At 39.6% G+C, this 22,707-nt stretch overlaps 1 protein-coding gene across 1 annotated transcript in view; it reads left to right on the top strand.

Annotated features, from left to right (window-relative positions):
* Positions 1–18,703, top strand: part of PDE3A (phosphodiesterase 3A, cGMP-inhibited) — a 281,970-nt gene extending 263,267 nt beyond the window's left edge. Inside the window, exons 11-16 of the mRNA XM_004693230.2 lie at positions 6,266–6,379; positions 6,521–6,720; positions 8,182–8,385; positions 9,318–9,473; positions 11,192–11,447; positions 18,233–18,703. Of these exons, the coding sequence (XP_004693287.2) occupies positions 6,266–6,379; positions 6,521–6,720; positions 8,182–8,385; positions 9,318–9,473; positions 11,192–11,447; positions 18,233–18,474 (1,172 nt within the window). The 3' untranslated portion in view covers positions 18,475–18,703. The remainder of the gene's footprint in view (positions 1–6,265; positions 6,380–6,520; positions 6,721–8,181; positions 8,386–9,317; positions 9,474–11,191; positions 11,448–18,232) is intronic.
* The last annotated feature ends 4,004 nt before the right edge of the window (positions 18,704–22,707 follow it).

Genomic DNA, 22,707 nt, shown 5'->3' with positions numbered 1-22,707 from the left:
CATCCTAACCCATTGCGCCACCAGGGAGGGCCTGAGGCACATCTTAACTTTTTAAATTTGTTTCTTTGTGTACTTTAGAACCCCATGTCTATCCATAGTTGCAAAATACTGAAGATTAATAAAAAATGTATCTAGATGGTTTACCCAATGGGGTAAAAATTATATGGAGACAGATAAAGCACAGATGTTTCCAGAAGGGGTCAGTAGTTCAGCCTGGTGAACCATTATTAACATACTATTTTCCAAAGGCTAACCACAGACTACATTAGAGAGGAGATGCACCCCTGATGGTGTGTGACAGGAAAGGAAAACGAATTCAGGCTACAAATGAAATTTTACTGAGAACATAGGACCACAAAACACCAAAACAGGACAGTCCTGGTGGAGGAGAGAGGAGCAGATAACTCTGAGCCCAGTGGAAAGTCCAGCCCCTGGACACTGGATAAGAGGAATGAAAAGAGAAAAATTGAAAGGACCTTGGGATCAGCGTTGCAAGATTTCTTAATGCCATTTCCCCAGGGTCCACCCTATTTGGATCCCACTGACTGACTTAACTGTGAGTGATTTCTCAAAGGTTAAGGAGTTACAGAAATAAACTCTTAGAGAAGGGAAGCCACTGAAAACACTAAAAGAACAGCTAGTGAGCAGATTGAATTTACAAATTAATGGACTACTTCCAAATCCGTGTTAGTGATATAATCAGCGAAAGCCAAGTTCCACTGAGTTCAACTTGATATAACCAGCAACTTTTCCTGTGGTGGGTATTAAATCATAGGGAAAGCTGACCAGTGTGTGAATGTACAAAGTTTCCAGATTCGAAGTGGTATTATTTATTTTTACATTTTCTTAGTACATTTTTATAGTGATAGGTATTTTTCCAAAAAGAGTGTGTTCTTTGTTCCATGTGAAAAGAATTTGTTATTGTGGGGGGTCAGGGTACAGGGGAAGACTCCCCCACCCTCTGGTCTTTTCTCAGGCTGTGTAAACCAACAAATTAACATCAGATTAGTAGAGAAAATAGTAACACGGCTATAAATTGTTTAAAGTAAATGAAACAAACTGGGGTTCATGCCCTGTGCTAAGGAGTGGGTTAGGGCCTGGTGTGTTGAGGAGGGAGGAGGAGGATTCACATGGCAAGGAGGGATGACTTCATGTGATGGAGCCTTGTCTCTAGATATTTAACCTGCCTTAAAGTAGGTTTCTCAATAAAAAGTTATTTTTGGAGATGTCCCTAACGCTAGGCAATCTGCATTCTTTGAATTTAAGGTAATAGTTTTTCTTTTACTTTTTTAAAAGATTTACTTACTTATGCATACAAGAGCTGGAGCATAGTTCGGAGGTGTAGAAGCATGGTGAGAGGATTCACCAGAGACAGAGTGGGGAACAGAACAGGCAGATGGACTGAAATACACAGCTGAGGGGAGCAGCGGGTGATACGGGAGAGGTCTGCTGAGCCATGTGGGCTACCTTTTTTTGAGGACCACAGGCCCTGTTGGCCTTAGTTCCATACACCAATTTGAATATATTGGGAAAAGCCCATCACAATATTTCTGGGGAGACCAGTCTTACATTATAATAAACATGCTTGTTCTAGCAGAACAATTCTCAGATGATTTTCATAAAGGGAATTTATTTATATTTCCTTATAGGAAGGTTTTAATTGATGATCATGTTTAAATAATAAAAACTTGTAAGATGCTAGGGTTGTAAATTTTAACTAATATGGATATTTATTAAAGGCTTTATCATTAGTTATAATTAAAATATACAATTGTTTGGTGTACTTTAACAATCAATGAATGCTTTATTTTTAGTGGTTCTATTTCAGTAAACCCATAACTAAAAGATAAAAGCCTCAGAATAACTCAGGTAGAGTTAGAGTAATATTAATATTGCAATGAACTAAAATATTAGAAACTTACTTACATTTCTTTTTTTTTTAAGATTTATTTATGCATACAGAAGTAGGGTACAGGCCAGAGGTGCAGGGGCAGTGAGAGGATACACCATAGACAGAGTGGGGAGCAGAACAGGCAGCTGGATGAAATACACTGCTGAGGGGAGCAGCAGGCTGGTCAGGAGAGGTGGGCCGCGCCATGTGGGTCACCTTCTGGGCAGGGATCGAACTCATGCTGAAGTGGCTTTAGCTTCTCAGTGCTGTGCTTTAACCCACTGCGCCACCGGGGAGGGCCCTATTTCTTTTGTTTAAGAAAGATTTTCATTTACTTATTTTTGCACAGAAGAGCTGGGATGTAGGCCAGAGGTGCAGGGAGTGAGAGGATTCATCAGAGGAGAGTGGGGAGCAGAGCAGGTAGGTCTACTGACATAAACAGTTGAGGGAAGCAGCGGGCAATACATGAGGGGTCTGCTGCACCATATGTGGGTCAGCTCCCTGGCCAGGGGTTGAGCTTAGGCCCTAGGGGTGACAGCACTAGACTTTACCCCTAAGCCACCAGGGAGGTCTGATGGTGTCCTATTTCTTGACAGCAGATCAGGACAGTCTTTTTCAAACTTTGATCAGTGGAAGCTCTAGGTGCTAAGCCCTCCATCATAAAGCTAGATACTGAGGCGACCAGCCAAGCTGGGAGAACAGGCCTGATACAAATATTAGCCATATTCTAAAGGAGAAAAGTTTTAAGTATTTCATCTATTTTTTTAATACTCCCCTTATTTCTTGGTGAATAGGAGCATAGACTAAATTTTAAGCAGAAAATCAATAAACTTAGGTCTAAACCTATTACAGTTTTTTTTTTAGATTTATTTATTTATTCATACAGAACTGGGGTACAGGCCAGAGATGCGGAGGGTGAGAGGATTCACCAGAGACAGAGTGGGGAGCAGAACAGGGAGATGGACGAAGTACACTGCTGAGGGGAGCAGCGGGCGGGTCAGGAGAGGTCTGCACGCCATGGGGTCACCTCCGGGACAGGCGGGAATAGAACTCATGCGGAAGTGGCTTTAGCTTCTTAGTGCTGTGCTTTAACCTGCTGCGCCATCAGGGAGGGCCCTAAACCTATTTCAGTTTTACATGCAACTCCAGCCCTTGCTGCTAGCTCATGCCATATCTGTGCTTGGGGGCTCAGGAAAAAGTCTCTTAAACAGCAGAGGGTGGCCCTCCCTGGTAGCACAGAGTTAAAAACAGCAAGGAAAGCTTGCCTAGCCACTTCAGGCTTCAGTAAGAGTTTGATCCTTGGGGGGTAGAGGTTGGGGGATCCATGTTGGGAGGCAGACCTAGCAGTGTTCTTCGTGGATCTGCCTGTTCTGCTCCCCACTCTGTCTCTGGTGAATCCTCTCACCACCCTTGTACCTCTGGCCTGTACCCCACTTCTGTATGCATAAATAAATATATCTTAAGAAAAAAAAAAAAACAGCAGAGGGAAATGGGCAAGAGGCTGGGCAGGCAGTGGGTCAGTGTGATTGCTGACAGGCTGTCTGTTGAGGAGTGACAGAATTACCAAAGGAATTTGGGATTTGTCCAAAATACAGGGATGAAGGAGAGGGGCGATCACAGGAACCAGGTTAGGAGAACTCTGGTATCTTCCCTTATCCCTCTCAGTTGCTTACAGTGGCCAGAGGCGAGGACCCTCTGAGCATGCCCAACCCTTCAGGTGACCTAGCGAGCTTCTTTCCGGGGAGCGTTTGCTCCTGACTTTGCTCCCTGGAGAGTTAATGTCCAGAGCAGCAGCAGAGCCAGGCTTTGGCATGTCACCTCCTTGCACTTAGCACATTTAATAAATATTGAAAGAACATGTGCAGCTGCTTACAGGTGATTTTCCAACCTGCCCAAGTGATTGTGACATGTAATTCTCTACACAACACAGCTAGGCATATTTGTTTTTAGAATATCTGATTTGGTTAGCAATTACTTGATTTAGTACTTTTGAACACACTCTGCAAAGCCTGAGGGCTCTGTTTTCCATTCAACTGTCTTTATCTAGTGTTTTTTTTTAAAGATTTATTTATGCATACATGAACTGGGGTACAGGCCAGAGGTGCAGGGGGTGAGAGGATTCACCAGAGACAGAATGGGGAGCATAACAAGAGGACTGACTGAAATACACTGCTGAGGAGAGCAGCTGGCGGGTCGGGAGAAGTCTGTCGCACCTTGTGGGTCAGCTCCCTGGCAGGGACTGAACTGGTACAGTAGTGTCTGTGATAGCTTCACAGTGCTGTGCTCTAACCCAATGTACCACTAGGGAGGGCCCTTCTTTACCTGGTCTTCATCCATCACTACATCATGAATTTAGTATCTTTCCTTTCTTTATATTTTCAGCCATAAATTATTTAGAAGAGAATATTCACTGAAAGTTTATTAAAATTGCCTTTAAAACCTTCTGGCACTGGGCTGGGGGTGGGGAATAGAGTAGGAAGCAGGGAGCTAAAGTGACCTGTGCTGCTGTCATCTGTCCCTGCCAGCATTCTGTAGGGCTCCCCTCACCCCAGTCACGCCAGTACCTGCACAGGTTTCTCTGTGTGCAGTATCTATCTGCATACAGTGGTCTTCTCAACTTGCAACAAAATCAAAAAGAAGTTAACACAGAAGAGCTCTCCACCTCCCCTGTCCACCACCCCCACTCCCTGCACCCCTACTCCCAACTCCCTACACCCCTGTAGTTCCTCTGCCCAGGCTGCCATTTCCTTCCTCTACCAGATCATCCTTGCCTTCTTCCTCCACACAGGCTTGCAACTAGCTTTCATTTCACCTCCTCAATTACATTCTTACTAACAGGCATTGACTTCAGGGGACAAAACCAGGGTTCTGTGCTATTTTACCCTTTCTATGGCAACAAGGGATTTTATATGAATAACATATTCACTAATTGCAGACTTAGGTGTTAGGCATGTTGAAGTGTTTCCCTTCATAATTCTCCTAATTGTACTATGAAATAGGCACTATTACCTCTATGTTTTTTAGATGAGGAAATGAGAGTGTTTCAGCTCATTCAGGGTAGTCAGGTAATGAGTAATAGAGCAGAGATAAAGTGAGATCAGTCCCAAATCCAGAAAACACTAGCTCAGTCAACATCACGCAAGGCCCAGCTGCAAAAGTGCAGTTGTCTTAATCAGTTGAGGTATTCTGACACAAAGATGGTCATCAGCTATCTTAATGACATTGTCCTTTGGGGCACTCGAGGGTGGCAGCGGTCACCTCCAGCAGTGACACACGCTTGCTGTTTTCCTTTTGGGGTCTAGGAGTTCTGTTTCTCAAAGCTCTTCTGAAAACATTTTCTCACCTAGCTCCTCTTCAGAATTTTTGTAGTGTTAAAGATTAAACTACATGTCATCACTTACATATCGGTGCCTAAAAGTTGCCAGAAATGTAAGAAAATCAGAAGGAAACTATTGTTAGAAATCAAGTGTATAAAGTTAGCAGAGTTGGCCGAAAGCTACGACAAGTCAGTGGAGTATTAGGAAGGGTCAAATAAACATGAGAAACACTTCAAAGAGTTGCATCAGAAAAAGGTCAGCCGAGAACACACTGGGCCTTTTTGATCCTGGTTTGATAGAAAGCGAACTTCACAGAATAGGACCCCCATTTCCAGGGTCGTAGCATGAAAACAAAGGGATTTGATTTCCTATAGGTTTTTTTCCCATTTCTTATTTAAGGGTGCAGCTCCCTTCATTATTATAGAGGAGGTTTTCATTTTTCTCTTTAGGTATTTCCTAGAACTCTGTTCCCAAATGAGAAATTCTACATCAGAGAACATTGTTGATTCTGGTTTTATTTTTTGTCTTAAAGATATAATCTCATGCAATATGCACATATATTTATTTGTGCATGTGGTTTATTACAGTGTCTTATGTTTGACACAGAAGAGTAGTACTGTGTTCTGCTCACTTGTTTTACCTGGATGCTATTTATCAGAGATGCACTATCAGGAGTTACACAGTTGAAGTATGTCTTGGGTCCTTTATTCTGGTGGTCTGTATACTCTTATGCAGGAGCATATAAATATTACAAGAATGAACATGTGTGTTGATTTCATATAGCGAGTATGTTATGTTCTGGTACAGCTGGCATACTGATTTTTCCACCGCAGACATCTGCACACATCACAAATGTTGTGTTATATTTTTTTCTTGTTATTATGGTTATTATGACTACACAAGGGAAGAGTAATAAAAAAGAGTATTTATCCTAGATTGTTTGGCTGACTTTCACTGAGGTATTAAAAAGTTAGGACTGTTTATCCAGTAGATGGCACTCTTAGTCCTTACACCCTGAAGTTCACAAATGAATGCCTGTTCTTTGCATTGGTCACAGATCATAACAGAATCCATGCCACTGACGTCTTACATGCTGTTTGGTATCTTACGACACAACCTATTCCAGGCCTTTCGACTGTGATTAACGACCATGGATCAGCGAGCGATTCAGGTAGATATCAAAGGCATCTGTGCTCCTTGTGGGCCATGGAGCAAAAGAATATTTTGTTGTTGATTTTAAAGAGATCAAGACAAATGGTGGCAGTTGAGTCATTTTTAAATTTCTCTGTCCCTTTCATTTTTTTCTTCTCAGATTCGGACAGTGGATTTACACATGGACATATGGGTTATGTGTTTTCAAAAATGTACAGTGTGCCAGATGATAAATACGGATGTCTGTCTGGGAATATCCCTGCCTTAGAGTTGATGGCCTTGTATGTGGCTGCGGCCATGCATGACTATGACCATCCAGGAAGGACTAATGCTTTTCTGGTTGCAACTAGTGCTCCTCAGGTAAATTTTTCCATTTCGATTAGAAGAAATAATTCAATTTAGAGACTTCTTGGAAGAAAATCAATTTTGTAAATTTGACTTACAACAGGCACCAAGCAAATAGGAGCCAAACTATATTTAGCCCTAGGACACAACTTTTAGAAACCATGCTAATTTTGAAAATAGATTAGGGCTTGATCCAAGATATTAATGGCAGGTATGCAGCTTTAAAATCCATGTGAATATATTCTCAATTTTCTTCTTAGGGAAAAAGAGTACTTGAATTAATGAACCTCTTCAACCAAAAAAAAAAAAAAAAAAAACCTCACACTACACAAAAGTCCTTTTCTGCAAAGCTTACAGAACCAAGTCTTTCTTGGATTTTTAAGACTGTTAGATTCCTCTGTATAGAAATTCCATTCCTTGGAAGTTTTCACTAGAACAATTACGATTGGCAGAAGTCAAAATAAAAAATTTGTTTGAGGGAATTTATTCACCTAAACATAGTATTCTAAAAGAATAACTTTAGAGAAATTGAGAACTTTATATTTAAAGCCAAAAATTAATAAATGATATCTTGGCTTCTCCAACTAAACAGTTAAACTCAGTGAGCTTATCTTTGACCCAGTCAGCTGGATCCAAGTTACTCAATATCCCTAGATTCTGTTGGGCTTTTTTTGAGAAGACTTAGAGGTCAGGCTGGGCCCATACTTTTTTGTTTGCTTTTTGTCTTTTGTCCCACTTTCTTCCATAGCACTGATATCTCTAGTATTCAAGAATCAGGTCCTTCATATACCAGAATTCTTACCCCTAGTAATATGCAAATCCTTTTATCATTTACCATTCAGTGTTTCCAACACATAGATGCATTTTCCTATACATAGATGCATTTTAATATTAATTTCTCTGTAATCTTTTTCTTTATACCTATTTTCCTCTACTGTCTATTTACCATGCTTATTCTTGAAGCATTTTTTAGGTAACAACTTTTGCTTTTGTAGCTTCGCTCAGCATATCCAAACAAGTATTTACTGTTTACTTTCAATTACTATATAAAAAGTATTATTTACTATGGCTGATGATGGGGCAAGAATGATTTAGAATTATAGGCTTCTCGTACTATTCCTCTATTGGTTATATGTTAACTAAGGGGAATTAATTCTTATTCTAGTTATAGAAAGTAACTAAGTTATAGCTTAAGGATCCTAGTATACTACATAATATAATGGCCAAATTGTGTATCCTGCAAAGAAATCTATAATAGCTAACTTTGAGAAAAAGTTTCAAGAAAATCAGTTTTATCTTACACAGAAACTTCACACACACCCCCAAAAGCAATCAACATGTGACAATATACAACAACAGTGATTCTTCTGTCACCAAATTACATTTCTGATTCCTGAAAAAGTATTTGAAAGCATTGTATATTTAAGGACTTTATTTTACCTTAAAAAGTTGAACTTTTCACTCTTCTTTGCCCAGGCTGTGCTCTACAATGATCGCTCAGTGTTAGAGAATCACCACGCGGCTGCCGCATGGAACCTTTTCATGTCCAGGCCAGAGTATAACTTTTTAGTTAACCTTGACCATGTGGAATTCAAGCATTTCCGTTTCCTTGTCATTGAAGCAATTTTGGCCACGGACCTGAAGAAACACTTTGACTTCGTGGCCAAATTGAATGCCAAGGTAACTCGATTTATGCCAATCCTCACTTACAGACACACTGAGAGATGACTTGGGACCCCAGGCAAGAACAAAATGCATTGGATTACCTCTTCTATGTCAAATATGCAAAGGAGATACAATAACATATTAAACCAGAAGCAGACATGACAGCCAATCCCGCCCTAGAAGCCAAAAGTATTGAGGCGCTGGCTGTAAACACTTTACTTTGTGCTGCACAGACTAATCACATTCTAAGTATCATTTTAGTATGTTCTCTAATTTGCTCTCCTTTTCATGGTCTACTAACAAAAGTTATCTGCAGTAGTAAAAGTCAAAATCCTGAAGCAAAATTTCACACATAAAACAAATACTAACTCAAGAAAATGTATATTTGTAGCTATTCTTTTAATAATGACAAAAATTCTGCTGGTTTAAACAGTATTTATCTATTCCATAATTAATAATTTTGTTTTCCATCCATTATTTTATCTTTTTTTAAAAATAAAAAAGATTTATTTATTTATGCACACAGAACTGGGGTACAGACCAGAGGTGCAGGGGCGGTGAGAGGATTCACCAGAGACAGAGTGGGGAGCAGGACAGGCCGACTTACAAAGTACACTGCTGAGGGGAGCAGCAGGCGGGTCAGGAGAGGTCTGCCGCGCCATGTGGGTCACCTCCGGGGCGGACAGTGATCGAACTCATGTTGAAGTGGCTTTAGCTTCTTAGTGCTGTGCTTTAACCTGCTGCGCCACCAGGGAGGGCCCTATTTTACTTTTTCAGTAATCTATTTTACTATTAACTTACATAGCCAATAACCTTCTATTCCTAAAAAATGTTCTCATTCCTTGGTATTCTCATCTCCACATGATGAGACAACATATATACTATCATTTGTTTTTCTACTGTTCAACTTTTATTTTCAAAACACTTTAACTTTGCTGCTCACACAGGTGAATGATGATGTTGGAATAGATTGGACCAATGAAAATGATCGCCTACTAGTGTGTCAGATGTGTATAAAGTTGGCTGATATCAATGGCCCTGCTAAATGCAAAGAGCTCCATCTTCAGTGGACAGAGGGGATTGTCAATGAATTTTATGAACAGGTAAATAATTTAATAGTTTATCATGATCCATATTTGATTGCTCATACATTTACCAAAGCTACACAAATTTGTACAGCTGCATTATCCATATAGCCAAAAGGTAGAAACAGTTCAAATGGCCATCAACAATCAAACAGATCAACAAAATGTAGTATATCCATGCATTGGGAAATTATTGCACTACAAAAGAAATGAAATATTGTACATGCTACAAGAATGAATAACCTTGAAAACATTATGCTAAGTGAAAGAAGTCAGTCACTAAAGACTACACATTACAGGATTCCATAAATAGCAATAGAGAGCAAATTAGAAGGGAGGATTTGGAGAGCACTGATGGGGATGGAGGAGTAACAGAACAGGACATGAGGCAGAAAAGATATTAAATCTTTAGATGGACAGATGGACATTCTAATTTAGGGTTAGGTTTATCATAATGTGGAGATTAAAGGAATTATAATTTACATAATATGAGTTCTGATTTATGAAAAACAGTAAATTCCTCTTCTTCCCTAAAAAGGGTGTAAATAGAACTAGTTTATACTGATTATAGATTTCAGATCTGTGTCAGAAAGAAGTTTTACTCATAGTAATAGTATCACTAAAGTTGCCCAGAAATAGGATGAGGTACCTTCCTAAGTAATAAATTTGCCTGTCCTGGGCATATTTAAAGAAAGATTAGAAAGAACTATGAATGGTGCCATAAATAGGACTCGTGTACACAAGAAAGGGTTTATGCCTTCTAGAAAATAATATACTGCCTTTCCTACAAATGAAATTAATTCATAATCAGTTCTGAAAAAAAAAGAACAATCCACTTATAATTCTACTACAACAGAGGCATAACCATTTATTAATATTTTTGTATATTTCCTTCATTATTTTTGCTTGATAATTTCTGGTTTGCAATCTGATACTTTTTCCATAATGAATTAAAACATTTCAAAATAAAAACACTTATACGATAGTGCTACTAAACATACAAGCATCAGCAAAGAGATAATTCAACCACAATTTAAGATAACAACTTTAATTGAAATATAAATGATTTAAATATTTTGGCAGCCAAAGGAAAATACAGGAGATTATGAATTTGATCATTATTCCCAATGTAGCATTTACAGTGATGTGATAAGAAATACCATCTACTTTCTGGTTGGAGTGGGAAAAGCGTGATGGCACTTGGATGAATTAGTGGTGGGAAGTCCACGGGATTTACAACCAAGATAAAAAAAAAGAAAATGTACAAAATGAAGAGTGATGTGAAAAATATGTGTGTGTGTGTGTATGTATGTATGTATATATGTGTGTATATGTATATAGGTATATATGTATATATATGTATATATATGTATATATGTGTGTATATATGTATGTGTGTGTGTATATATAATATATATATATAATATATATATATATTTATATAAAATAAAGAAATACCATCTACTAAGACATCAAGCCATTCCTGTATTTCCCCTTGATCAATAGCCAAAACCTCACCATCTCAGAACTGACTGGTCACTGGCAGTGAAGTATTTCTGTAGGAATCTTAGAGATTTGACTAGATCTTTTCTTGGTCAAGTAAAGAGGAAAGACATGTGAGTGCCTGGTGTCTTATATGCTTGCAAATTCAGATGCCAGGTGAATATTGACTTATATTTCAAACTTCCCTCATCATCCAGTCCTAGTCAATTCTCCATGCTCATTCCTATTTCTAGGGTGATGAGGAAGCCAGCCTTGGGTTACCTATTAGTCCTTTCATGGACCGCTCTGCTCCTCAGTTGGCCAATCTTCAGGAATCCTTCATCTCTCACATTGTGGGTCCTCTGTGCAACTCCTATGATTCAGCAGGACTCATGCCAGGGAAATGGGGGGAAGACAGTGATGAGTCAGGGGATACTGATGACCCCGAAGAGGAGGAGGCAGAAGCAGCATCCAACGAAGAGGAAACCTGTGAAAATAATGACTCTCCAAGTGAGTTATAAAATCTATTTCTAATGTATTTCTCTTAAGAGTTTTTTTCTTTAGATTGTTTAAAGTTTATGTTTCTTATAAATTACATGCATTTGATTATGGACAGACCTGTCTCCAACACCTTAATAGAACTTATAGCCCATAGAATTTACTATGTTACCATACTCATACAAAGATAGTCAATAGATTAAAAAATAATGGTAGAAGCCTGTTTCTCAAGTATTACAGTGATTTAGAAGTGAAACAAATACAGAGGTTTGTTGTTTTACATTATGATTTTAATGAGTATATATGTATATATATATATATATATATATATATATATATGACATTCAAACTTATTTAAGACTGTCTTTCCCAGTCTACTGATTATTGCTTTTTTATTTTTTTTTTTAAATTGAGGTAGCATTGGTTTACAACATTGTATGTGTTAGGAGTCTAGGGTCATACCTCTTCAGATGGCATTTCCATACCACACGCAGAACCCTCTACCACAGCCCAGTGGACCCTCACCATTTTTCCCTCCCAGGGGTTTTTGAATGTAAGAGTTAATTGATTCGTCTTGCATTTAACCACTTCATTTTTAAAGATTTATTTATTTATGCATACAGAACTGGGGTGCAAGCCAGAGGTGCAAGGTTGGTGAAAGGCTTCACCAGAGACAGAGTGGGGAGTAGAACAGGCAGATTGATGAAGTACTGTTGAGGGGAGCAGTTGGTGGGTCAGGAGAGGTCTACCTCGCCATATGGATCAGCTCCAGGGCCGGGTATCAAACTCGCACTCAAGCAGTTGCCTTAGCTTGCAGTGCTGGATCCTAAACCCACTGCACCACTAGGGAGGGCCAGCATTGTAACCATTTTTGCTGGAGCATTGAGAATATTCTAGAGTTCTGGAAGAGAGCAAAGATAGAAGCAAAGAGAAAAGTAGAGGCTGCTGAAATTACCCAAGTGAGAAATGACTGGGACGTTAGGCCAATCGTGGCAGTAGTGGCGGTGAGAAGCAGTCACTTCTGGTTGTTGACTGGGCAAGCATTGTGACCTAGCCCATTTATATTGACTATAAAAATGGATCATAGTCTACATCTTTAAATTCTTGGCTATCTCTCCTGCCACAAGTAAAGGGTAATGACTAGTAGCACAAGCAGTAAGACTCATAAGTCTAATAGTGGCATTGTACCAGTGCCGTTGCTGCTTATGTCAGCAAGGTCTGTGGTTCCTGTCTACCTTCACAGGTACAGAAAACCACCAAATTTAATATGTTTCAAAAGCGTTGCCAAGGAAAGACAGACTGATCATTTTCTCTCCCTTGTTTTTATTAGCACAATTGAGAAATGCATGTCTGGGCTCATTTGAATTGTCTACTGAAGACACAGGAGTTGATCCTCTCCCCTCCTTTAAGAATTAAAGAGGAAGTTGTTGACTAGAGACTGATGAGACAGGGTTTTACAAATTTGCTTCAGTTCAGTTGGTTAGTTTTGTCCGTTGCATTAACTTTTGTACAGAATGAAGAAGAAATCAGATGTCATTTCCCTTCAGTATTCTCCTATCAGAGTCACCCTATTTTATTTCTGTGATGTTCGTAAGTTTTGTGCTGATTACAGATTTTGTGCTGAGATTGGAATTCACAGATAGGAACTAAGACTTGCCATTCATGATTATTTAATCATCTATTCATTTAATAAACGTACAGTAATTTTCTTCTACTTTATTTTCACTCAAAGAGCACTAAGTCATTCACTGAGTACAGGACAGTTTTTCCACAGAATGACGCTGGGACAAGTTCTTGACTTACCCTTGGAGAAACTTTGTTCCCATGGGCCCTGTTTGCTATTTGAATTCAAATGTCCTGACAAAACACAGACATAATCCAGACTCCAGGAACTGAGGAACCCAGACCAGAATGTGAACAGACAACTTCTCAACCCAGACTTTAGCAGCAAGCGTGACCTCCACTATTTGGATTCCTTCCTGTTCCAGACAGGGGTTGCCACACTGATTTCTAACGTGTTGCTCTATTTCCCATTTTTGTCAAGCTAACTATTGCAGCAATGAGAGTCGTGTGGATTCTGTTTACTGCTGGCTTCTGAAAAGTAACTGGCTACCTTCATTAAAATTTAAGGCATCTGTCAACAGTGACTTGATACCCTAACTTCTGAAAAATCTATCAGCCACGAAATTGATAAATGGTGGCTACATGGGGTAGTGGAATTTTAAAACGGAGCTAACACGTGATCATCTGACCCAGCTGACCTCTTACACATGACTAGTCCAAGGCCAGAGGACTCAGCCGCTGCTCCAGAGACAGGGCCAGAAAGGGAACCCAGTGTCCTCACTTGAAACTCACTGTTATTGATTCTTAGTAATTTTAATTTCAGAATTCATATTGACTGAGATGAGATGGTTTGTTTGACTTAGCCTGAAATTTAGATTTCAGAAAAAAATTAAATTAAATATGCACTGATAATTTCAGCAATTTGCAAAACTTGGAGGTCTCCCAGGAAACACAGAATAAAATGTTTCAATATGGTATCCTAGGGAAAGAAGGCTTTCTCCCCCACCTCATAATTAAATCTGAAAGATTCCTACCGTGAACTAAGAGGTTTCTAATGAAGTACTAAGCTGCATTTAGAATTTGAGCAATGAAAGGCTCTTTGTTCTCATTTCAAAAGGTTCCTGGGCTGAACAATTTGGCTCCCGACACAGGCATGTCCCAGCCCACCTGCAGCCTCTAATCTACGCAAATTTATTTGGTACAAACTTTCTTCTACGTCACCTTATTCAGTTTAATTCCAGAGAGGTTTATTGCTAACATTTAACAGCATTAAAAAGAGAACAGCTGTTCTCATGGGGACTGCCCTGAAAGGAAAAAGAGAAAAATTGAGCTTTTGTAAGCTGCTTCCCTCCGAGTGCACTGCCATGAATGTGTATGAGCAATAATCACTGTTGGTTTCATATACTGTGATTCAAGCTGCCCTCAGCCCATGGTCATCTAACTCTTGATTCAAAGGATTCAGTGGAACAAAAAAAACTTTCTCAGCGAAAGCTGATGTGTACCCAACTACCATCAAAACAAATCAGTAATACACAAAGTAGAGGACTTTGGTAGAAGAACTGGTTTAAAGACTTACTTTTAAAAATCCATTATGTTAGTAACATACTTTGATGATACTTTATGGGAAGAATTCACATTTCTGTACATTTTCATTTATATTTGTATATCTGTAGACCTTGTGAAGAAGCATCTAGATGAAGCAATTCCAGACCCCATTCCCTTGTGCCTGTAAGACCTGTCCCTCACTCTGCTGGCATGGCCAGCCCCTGACCCAACCCATATTTCATTCTCATCCTTTACATGTCAACTCAGAAGTCCTGTCCTTTGAAAAAAATCTTACCTATTTTGCCACAGATTGAGCCTTTCATGTTGGCATTGTGTTTAAAACAGCAAGGAAGCCTTTACTCAGGATTCTTTTCCAGGGGAGAGAAATTGAATTCAATTCCATTTAAACAAAAGCAGGAGAGTTTAAAAGCAGGGTGAGCTAATAATAAGGTACTAAGGACCTGAGGGAGATGGTCCATGTGATGAGGCCCGTCTCTGTCCTCCGTTTGCTCATTGGTGCTTACGAAGTCAGTCCACCGCACCCTCACAAAGTATGGAAGTCCCACCTCTCTCAACGATTGTTTTAACGGGATGACTTTGCTGCTGCCTGAGAAAGCTTTTCCTGGGTTTTTACACTGACTAGAGTGGGGTGGGGGGAGTTTATCTGTACAGCAGAGGGGCAAAGACAAATGTGCAATTACACTTTCAAAAATAGATGCTCAGAAAATGGAGGTCAGAGTTCCCAAGAATGGAAGAAACCTGTCTAAAGTTTCTTCAGGCTGAGGGGAACCACAGCTGTCTTGGTCATATAGTGTATATATCATCAAACATAACATATCAACCCCAGGTTTTGTCCTTTGTGGCTTTTTGTCTATAACCTAGATACTCCTTTAAGGCAGGCTCTCACACTAATTTTTGTGTTGGCCTCTGCATTCAGAAAACTGCATGCCATGTGGCAGGTGGTCAGTAGTTTGATTTGAAATTTGATTGAACCATCTTATGAATAAAACAACGAACAGTAAATCTTTTCAAAATATTTTTGCTTTGCCTCTCTACCTGTGTCCATTCTTCCACTATTCATTCAATTTAATAATTGGGTATGTGTCCATGCAACACTTATGTGTCAGATATGGGTTCAAACTAATTCAGGATAATTTAATCTGTCCTTTTTCTGCACTGTTTTAAAACTGATTTTATTGTCTGGTAAATTGCCAGAAATCTCTGCAGGTTATTTTACTAAAACTGTTAAAGAAATCACTAGCACTTGCACAAAAACTCTGAAGGATGGCCTCCATGAACTCTACTTCCTCTAGCACATCTGAGTCAATTGGCTCCCTCTCCCTCTACTCCCTCCCTCCCTCTTTCTTTCCTTCCATCCTCCCTTCCTCTGTCTCTTCTCTTCCTCTCTCTTTCTACTTTTACTGTATTTTTTTTCCCCATTCTTCCAGGTTATACATTGTAAAATCCAGTTGTTGACTTTATTGTAGTCTCAATTAGATCAGAATTTCCTGACCTGGAAAACATTTCTATCATTAGCATTACTAACCACTGTCAACCTTTCACTGTTTACTGGGAATGGTAGAACAGAAACTAGAAAGGACATGATACATTTAATAAACTTCTATATAGTTACTAAAGTCAGGGTTTTTTAGATAATCAGAGGAAGTGAAAAGCATTTGTTCTTAGAAATTAATAGTGTAATCAGATCTTAGCCTAACTTCTAAATTTTTGGCCCAAACAGCCATTCACATGAAGATACTAAGAATTACATTATGTTCTGGTCACTTGGAAATGAACACACCCCTAAGTTTGAGACCAGCCTCCTACTCCAGCTTTCCATAGGAGGTCTCCCAGGGACTTCTGTCCCACCTCCCTTCAGACTGCGCTTCATCTCCTTTTCCCTTTCTCAGCATCCTGCCACCACCTACCCATCTGCTCAGGCCAGAAAGCCTGGGGTTGTCTTTGGTTCTTCCCTCCCCTTTGTCCCCTACACATAATCAGTTGTCAAGACCTAGCGCACAGACACTCATCTCATTACCCCCAGTCTAATCCAAGCCACCATCACCTCGGCATGTCCTCACATGGCATCATGTCTCGTCTTTTCACCATCTTTCGATGACTTTGAAGGACTCAGAATGATGTTCACTCCTCCCCACAGAGTAAAAGCGCCATCCATGCTGGCAAACATTTGTCTAGCTTGTCCCAGTGAACTAGAACCTGGCACACTTGGTACCCATGAGGTACTGACGAGGTAAGGAACTGGGTGCCTTAAAATCAAACTGTGACATCAACTTAAAGAATCTTTAAAATATCCTCTTTCTTCTTTCAAAATTGGTTCGTTCCAATTCCTCAATCAAGAGATAGATGCAATTCTGTAAAATCTATAATTAAATTCTCCATATTGACATGGTAAACTGGGCACAAGAAAAAGTAATTCATTCAGTAGTGCCTTTTTGCTGAGCTCTATCATCTGTAAGATCTGTACCAACCTTTGCAGTGTTCCCTCAAAGAGCCTCTAGCCTACAAGAGGAGAGGAACAAATGCGGAGAATGTATGAGAACAAGACTCAGTACATCTTGTTATAAGCGACAAAATGCTATTTACATACATATATATACAAAGACGAAAATGATGGGCTTGTTTAAACATGATGTTGACTCCTATCCATGCCCATACCATCCTGCTCTTCTCGCTCAAGACCTGCCTCACAGCTTGTTCTTTCAACCTTTCTTCCCTCGTGAGGCTGAACTCTAGTCAGCTCTGTGTGTCCTTCCTTCCAGGTGCACATGCAGAGGAGAAAAGGGCTCCAGCCCCCCAGCCCCATACTCATTCTGCCCACAGGGAAACTCTCAAGGAAAGATTGATTGGCCTAACAAGAGCCATGAACTTGCCCGCTGACCAGCTCCCCCTGAATGGTGTTAGATATACTGGTAGTTACTGGGGGGGGGGGGGGAATGACAGAAAACACAGTCTACTCTGACAAGTATATTACAGAGCAATGTGAGTTTAGAAGAGAAATATTATTCTTAGAAGAGGAATTTAGTTATATCTACTGGAGTCTTAAAGTAATAAATAGACGTGAACTTTCTGTCACTGAGAAGAACATTCCAGAAGGAGGGGAGGTACCAGCTTGAAAGTAGATGAGTTTTTATGTATGTTTGGAAAAAGGAACAGTTTAGTATAGCAGAGGTCAGGTTGGGAAAAAAAAAAAAAAAAAAAGGAAGACTCCAAACCGTGTGCCAGCTTGGGGGAGAACTACAAGAGGAGTTTGGAATTCTTTAGTCTACATGAAACAGAAAAGTAACATCAAGACCACCTTTAAAGAAATCAATCTTGCAGATTTTGTGAGTTGGATTGGCTGATGAAGTAAAGGAAGACGAGGAGAGAAGTTATTCCAAGTAGTCTAGGTGAAAAGTCTTGTGAGTTTAAGTGTAACAGGAATGATAGAGAGATAGCAGCTGAACCTTCTAGTGAACATTACAAATAGTAAATTCTGGTGCAGGTTTGTCTGGATAATATAATCATTCTTACTGGCATGTCCCTCATTTCTACATCTCAAAAATGACATTGTTACAAAACACAAATCAAGTGGTGTCCATTAGGTAGCTGCCTTCTGTTTCATGATGTGAAAAGAAAGAACTGTCCTTTTATGATATACAAATAAGTGGTCTAAATTGGTGTTTTCTCAGGAAAGAAAACTTTCAAAAGGAGAAAAATCTACTGCCAAATAACCCAGCACCTCCTGCAGAATCACAAAATGTGGAAGAAAGTCATCGAAGAAGAACAGAGGTTGGCGGGCACAGAAACCCCATCCTTGGACCAGCCCACCCAACAGCACCCCTCAGAACAGATCCAGGCCATCAGGGAAGAAGAGGAAGAGAAGGGGAAGCCAAGAGGAGAAGAACTCCCTGCCCCAAAGCCAAACCAGTGACATTGGGGAGGAAGAGCTGTGTTTCCAAACAGTGACTTGTCACAGACTCTTCTCAAGCCAGCACGACACTTAGACACAACACTGTAGAAATACGAGGAGATGGGCAAATGGCTATTGCATTTGGGATTCTTTGCATTTTATGTGCTTATTTTTACAGTGAGAAACATTGTCCAAAACCCCTGCTCAGAGAGCTTTCACTTTGCAACACCAGCTTCTACGGATTTTTTGAAGGAGGAAATATATATGTGTGTGTGTGTGTATATAAGCTCTCACATAGATACATGTAAAACACACACACACACACACACACACACACACACTGAAAGCCAGGATTACTGGCTCCACATTTAATAACATTCATATTAAGATATATAATGGTCACTGTGATATAATAAATCATAAGGGAAAACAAATCATAGAGGAAAGGGTGTGGCTTAGCAGAGAAACAGTGCAGCAAATGTAGGTTACAGCTAAGGAGACTTTTGCTCCTAGTAGTGAGGGCTGAAAAGTTCCAGAGCATTATTTGAATTCTTCTTCAACCTGCCAACATTGTGTGTATGTGTGTGTGTGTGTGAGCGAGCAAGCGAGAGAGAGGATTGAAAGGGTGTGTGTAAGGAAGTTTTGTGGGTTTAGTGGTTCATAGAATAGCTGCAGCAGATGTCTCAGCATGTGAACAAACAGAAGGAAGTTCACTCCGGGGTCTCTGAGAGGTGGCCATTCCAAATACCTTCCTCAGCTTAGCTTCAATAAAGGTCCCTCTGTGGAGGGCAGGCGGGTATTCAGAGCTGAGGAGAGGCCATGTGATTGGTACTACTGCTTTGCACCACTTGGAGGCGCTCTATCACCAGCCTCAAACTTGGAAGACTGAGGCGTTTTACAAACTATTTGCCTAGTGAATGTATAGGAGCTGTTTTCCAGTATGTCTGTCACTCACCTAAGATCAAATCACCATTTAAGAGGATGGCATTCTTTATATAAAAAACACCTAGGAAGGAGCTGGAACCAGGTCTTTTAACTAGATTAGAAGTTTTAAAGGTTCTCAGAGAAGACCTGGAAAATTGCTCTTAACCATGATCTCCATGTCTTCTGAAATTGTGCAACAGAAAATTAAAGGCAACCAGAAACCCCCTGGAATATCTAGCTAGAGATGCAGGGGACAGTTTCAGCCTCGAGTTTGGTGTGTGTTGCCATAGTGAAAGCCTGATGCTTGGTCACGGTGGCAGTTTGGTCTGGGCTGGCGCAGCCCACGAGCACCCTACTGTGGTTGGGCCTGCTGGGGAGACGGGCCGTGTCCATTTCCAGTGTGGCCAGATGTCAATGCTTGTTTTGGTAACAGAGATTTTAGTGGGGTTGGGAAACTGGGTCTATTATAGAAAGTCTTTTTTTTTTTTTTTTTGGTTTGTTTATCTACACTTGTTTATGCTATGAGCCAAACCTCTATTTAAAAAGTTGATACTCACTTTCAATATTTTATTTCATATTATTATATTTGTCATGAATAGTTATCTTGATGTAAATATAAAGTTTTTTTTTTTTTGGTTTCTGTAGATAGTAAACTTTTTTTTAAAGGGGGAAAGGGAAGCATTTTTATAAAGTTATATTTTAATCACCATTTTTATACATTGTAGCAATCTCCAAGCCCAGTGAGAGAGTGCAGATCCAGGTGCATGGAGATCTGTGGACAGCCGCTCATCTGCCTATTCTAATTTAAATGATAATCTGATAGCTATTTTATGCTAATTCAATGGAGATGCTGCAAAGAATGTTTTTTCACTAGTAACTTTTGCTAACTTTTGGGTCTAGTTCCCTCAAGTGAAAGACTTTCTTAGCCGATGTCGAATTTTTACAATTAGTGTCCCTGTTCTCCCCCACTACCTTTTGTCTATAACTCTTCCTTCAGTACCATATACAGACCTGTTCAACTGAACAATCTTAGTGTCTAAGTAAACATACATTGTGATTCGTACTTCTTATTTCTCTGAAGTCATGGAAAAGATTGTTTACATTAAAAATGCCTTTATTTATTCTAAATAGATATTCTTCCCTTCCAAAGCAATGATTTTATAGTAATCCATGACATTTGTTTAAAAAGGCAAAAATAATACAGTAAAAATTAAGCATGGTTTCATGGCAAACTGCCCAGTAAGTAGGAAAATACAAGAAAGGACCAAATGAATATACCCTCTCTAAATAATTATTTTTCTGAGTTAACACCAGGTCTGCATTATTTAGGACATACTGAGTTGTTTCCCATTTTCTTAACATTGCCTGTGTGTCTCAACGTTTGCAAAAATTACTGTGAGTCAAGTACATTTCCCCAGTGAATTTAACTGTTCTCTTGCAAACAAGAGAAGCAAAACATTTATATTTGCATACCTCTTATATCTGATTATCTACCTAAATGAATCTTTTCCCCTTCTCCTCATGCCACACATTTCTAAAACCCATGCAAGTGGAGGGGAAATGTAGGGGTGGGGCAAACAGAATGGCAGCCCAGAGGTTGAGTCCATGACCATGTTTTACTGGCAGCCTCTTGGAGCTCAGGGCCTTGGTAGGCCCAGCCTGGCTGCAGGGGTAGAGGTCTTAGCTACCTCCCTGGGTTTTGTTTTGGCTTCAGGGACATGAAATAACGGTGACCCAAGCAATTAGAAACTCTTCCTTCCAGAAATGTATTCACCAGTATTCATCAGACAGATTGGCAATTTTTATCTCAAAAATAAATTTCTAGTATATTTTAAGTCAGCTGAAGTAGAAGAATGGAGGTTGGTCATGCATGTGACATTCATACACACCCAGGACACCCAGGGTTCCTGGGGATGTAATGATTTTCTGCCAGTGATGTTCTCCCCTTCCTTGGTGACAGCAATATTACTGTGTTCACATCCAACTCTGGAGCTTACTTCCTGTGGTGCCAGTGTTACGTGTTACAACTTACTACATTTTTATATGAGCCTATTTATAGGTGCCATTAGATAAACTCAGGTCTTTCAAATGAAGACGTTTCTAGCCCACTGAGGGGAAAGGGTAATTATATAGACAACCATAAAACCAACAGTAGAAAAAATTGGAACTGGCCCCCTTGATGCTAGAGGTTGATGTTTGTTAGGAAAAGACCAGGTTTGCCTGGAGGGCCGCTCATGTCCTTCCCAGTGTGCCACAGAAGGTCTTTCCATTTACCTAAGTTAGCCTTCAGCATATAGTTTCCTCAGTGAAAACTCCACTTAGGCTGTTTTTCCTAAATTATAAGTCTGTGTTTTGTGTGGGTTTTTTTTTTTTTTTTTTTTTTTTTTGGTATTTTTGTAAGACCTGGTTTTTCTCTCAGTAGAAAGGTAAAGACAGGTAGCTCTGTACAGGATATATCTATGTAGGTATTCATCCAAAAAGTGAAGGAATTTCCTCATATTATGTATGAGAAAGTGTCCACTTTCTAGAAACAGAACACCCATTCTGTGTTCCAGTTCGATGGACTTTCAGAACAAATCCCAGCCATTGCAATCCTGGTAAAATTAACAAATAGGGATCGCATGTCATACAGACTGTCTTCATGTATGTATTGCGATTTCCTCCTGTCCCTTGTCTCTTCATTTCCTTGTCTCCTTGTCACTTTCCCAGAGAATTTTCTTTGAAGGTAAAAGCTGTGCAAAAAGGCATGAGACTCAGGCCTCTTATTTGTTTAAATGATGGAAAAATATAAATTATTTTCTAAGTAATAAAGATATGAAAATTATCATTGTAAATAAAGTCTAATGTTTGAAGTGACTGCTTTACAAAAGTGAACTATTTGTGCGATGAAAACTCCTGATTAACAAGAAGTGAATAATCAAAAAATCACATCTATACTGTTTTGAGAGAGATTTTTGGTGCCTCCATGTCGATGTGGAGATCTCCAATGTCCTTGGCACTCACAATTATTTCTAAAATAATCGTGAAAACCATGGTAAGGGTCTTATTATCCTCTTCCAACCCAAGCCTATGCCCACTTAATGCCTTTCCTGGTTTATCCTGTGTTTTAGAAATGAACTTCCTATTCAAACTGACAGATGTGTCCAGTAAAACAGTTCTGGAAACTCATAACTCAGAGTAATAGTGATTTTCCTAATTCCAGAAGTTCTCATACAATGTATGTGGCGGGAGAAAAATTAATACAATTTCAAATGCTAACCGTTTATGAGCTTAATGTCTCATACATAAAAACTAAAATGGCTATATTTTGAAACCAAAGCGAGGGCTTTT

This window comes from Condylura cristata, unplaced genomic scaffold, assembly GCF_000260355.1.
Source record: "Condylura cristata isolate star-nosed mole 26May11 unplaced genomic scaffold, ConCri1.0 scaffold00036, whole genome shotgun sequence".
Classification (NCBI taxonomy): domain Eukaryota; kingdom Metazoa; phylum Chordata; class Mammalia; order Eulipotyphla; family Talpidae; genus Condylura; species Condylura cristata.
Note: the sequence above shows the minus strand (reverse complement) of the source record. Positions and strands in the feature narration are given on the sequence as shown.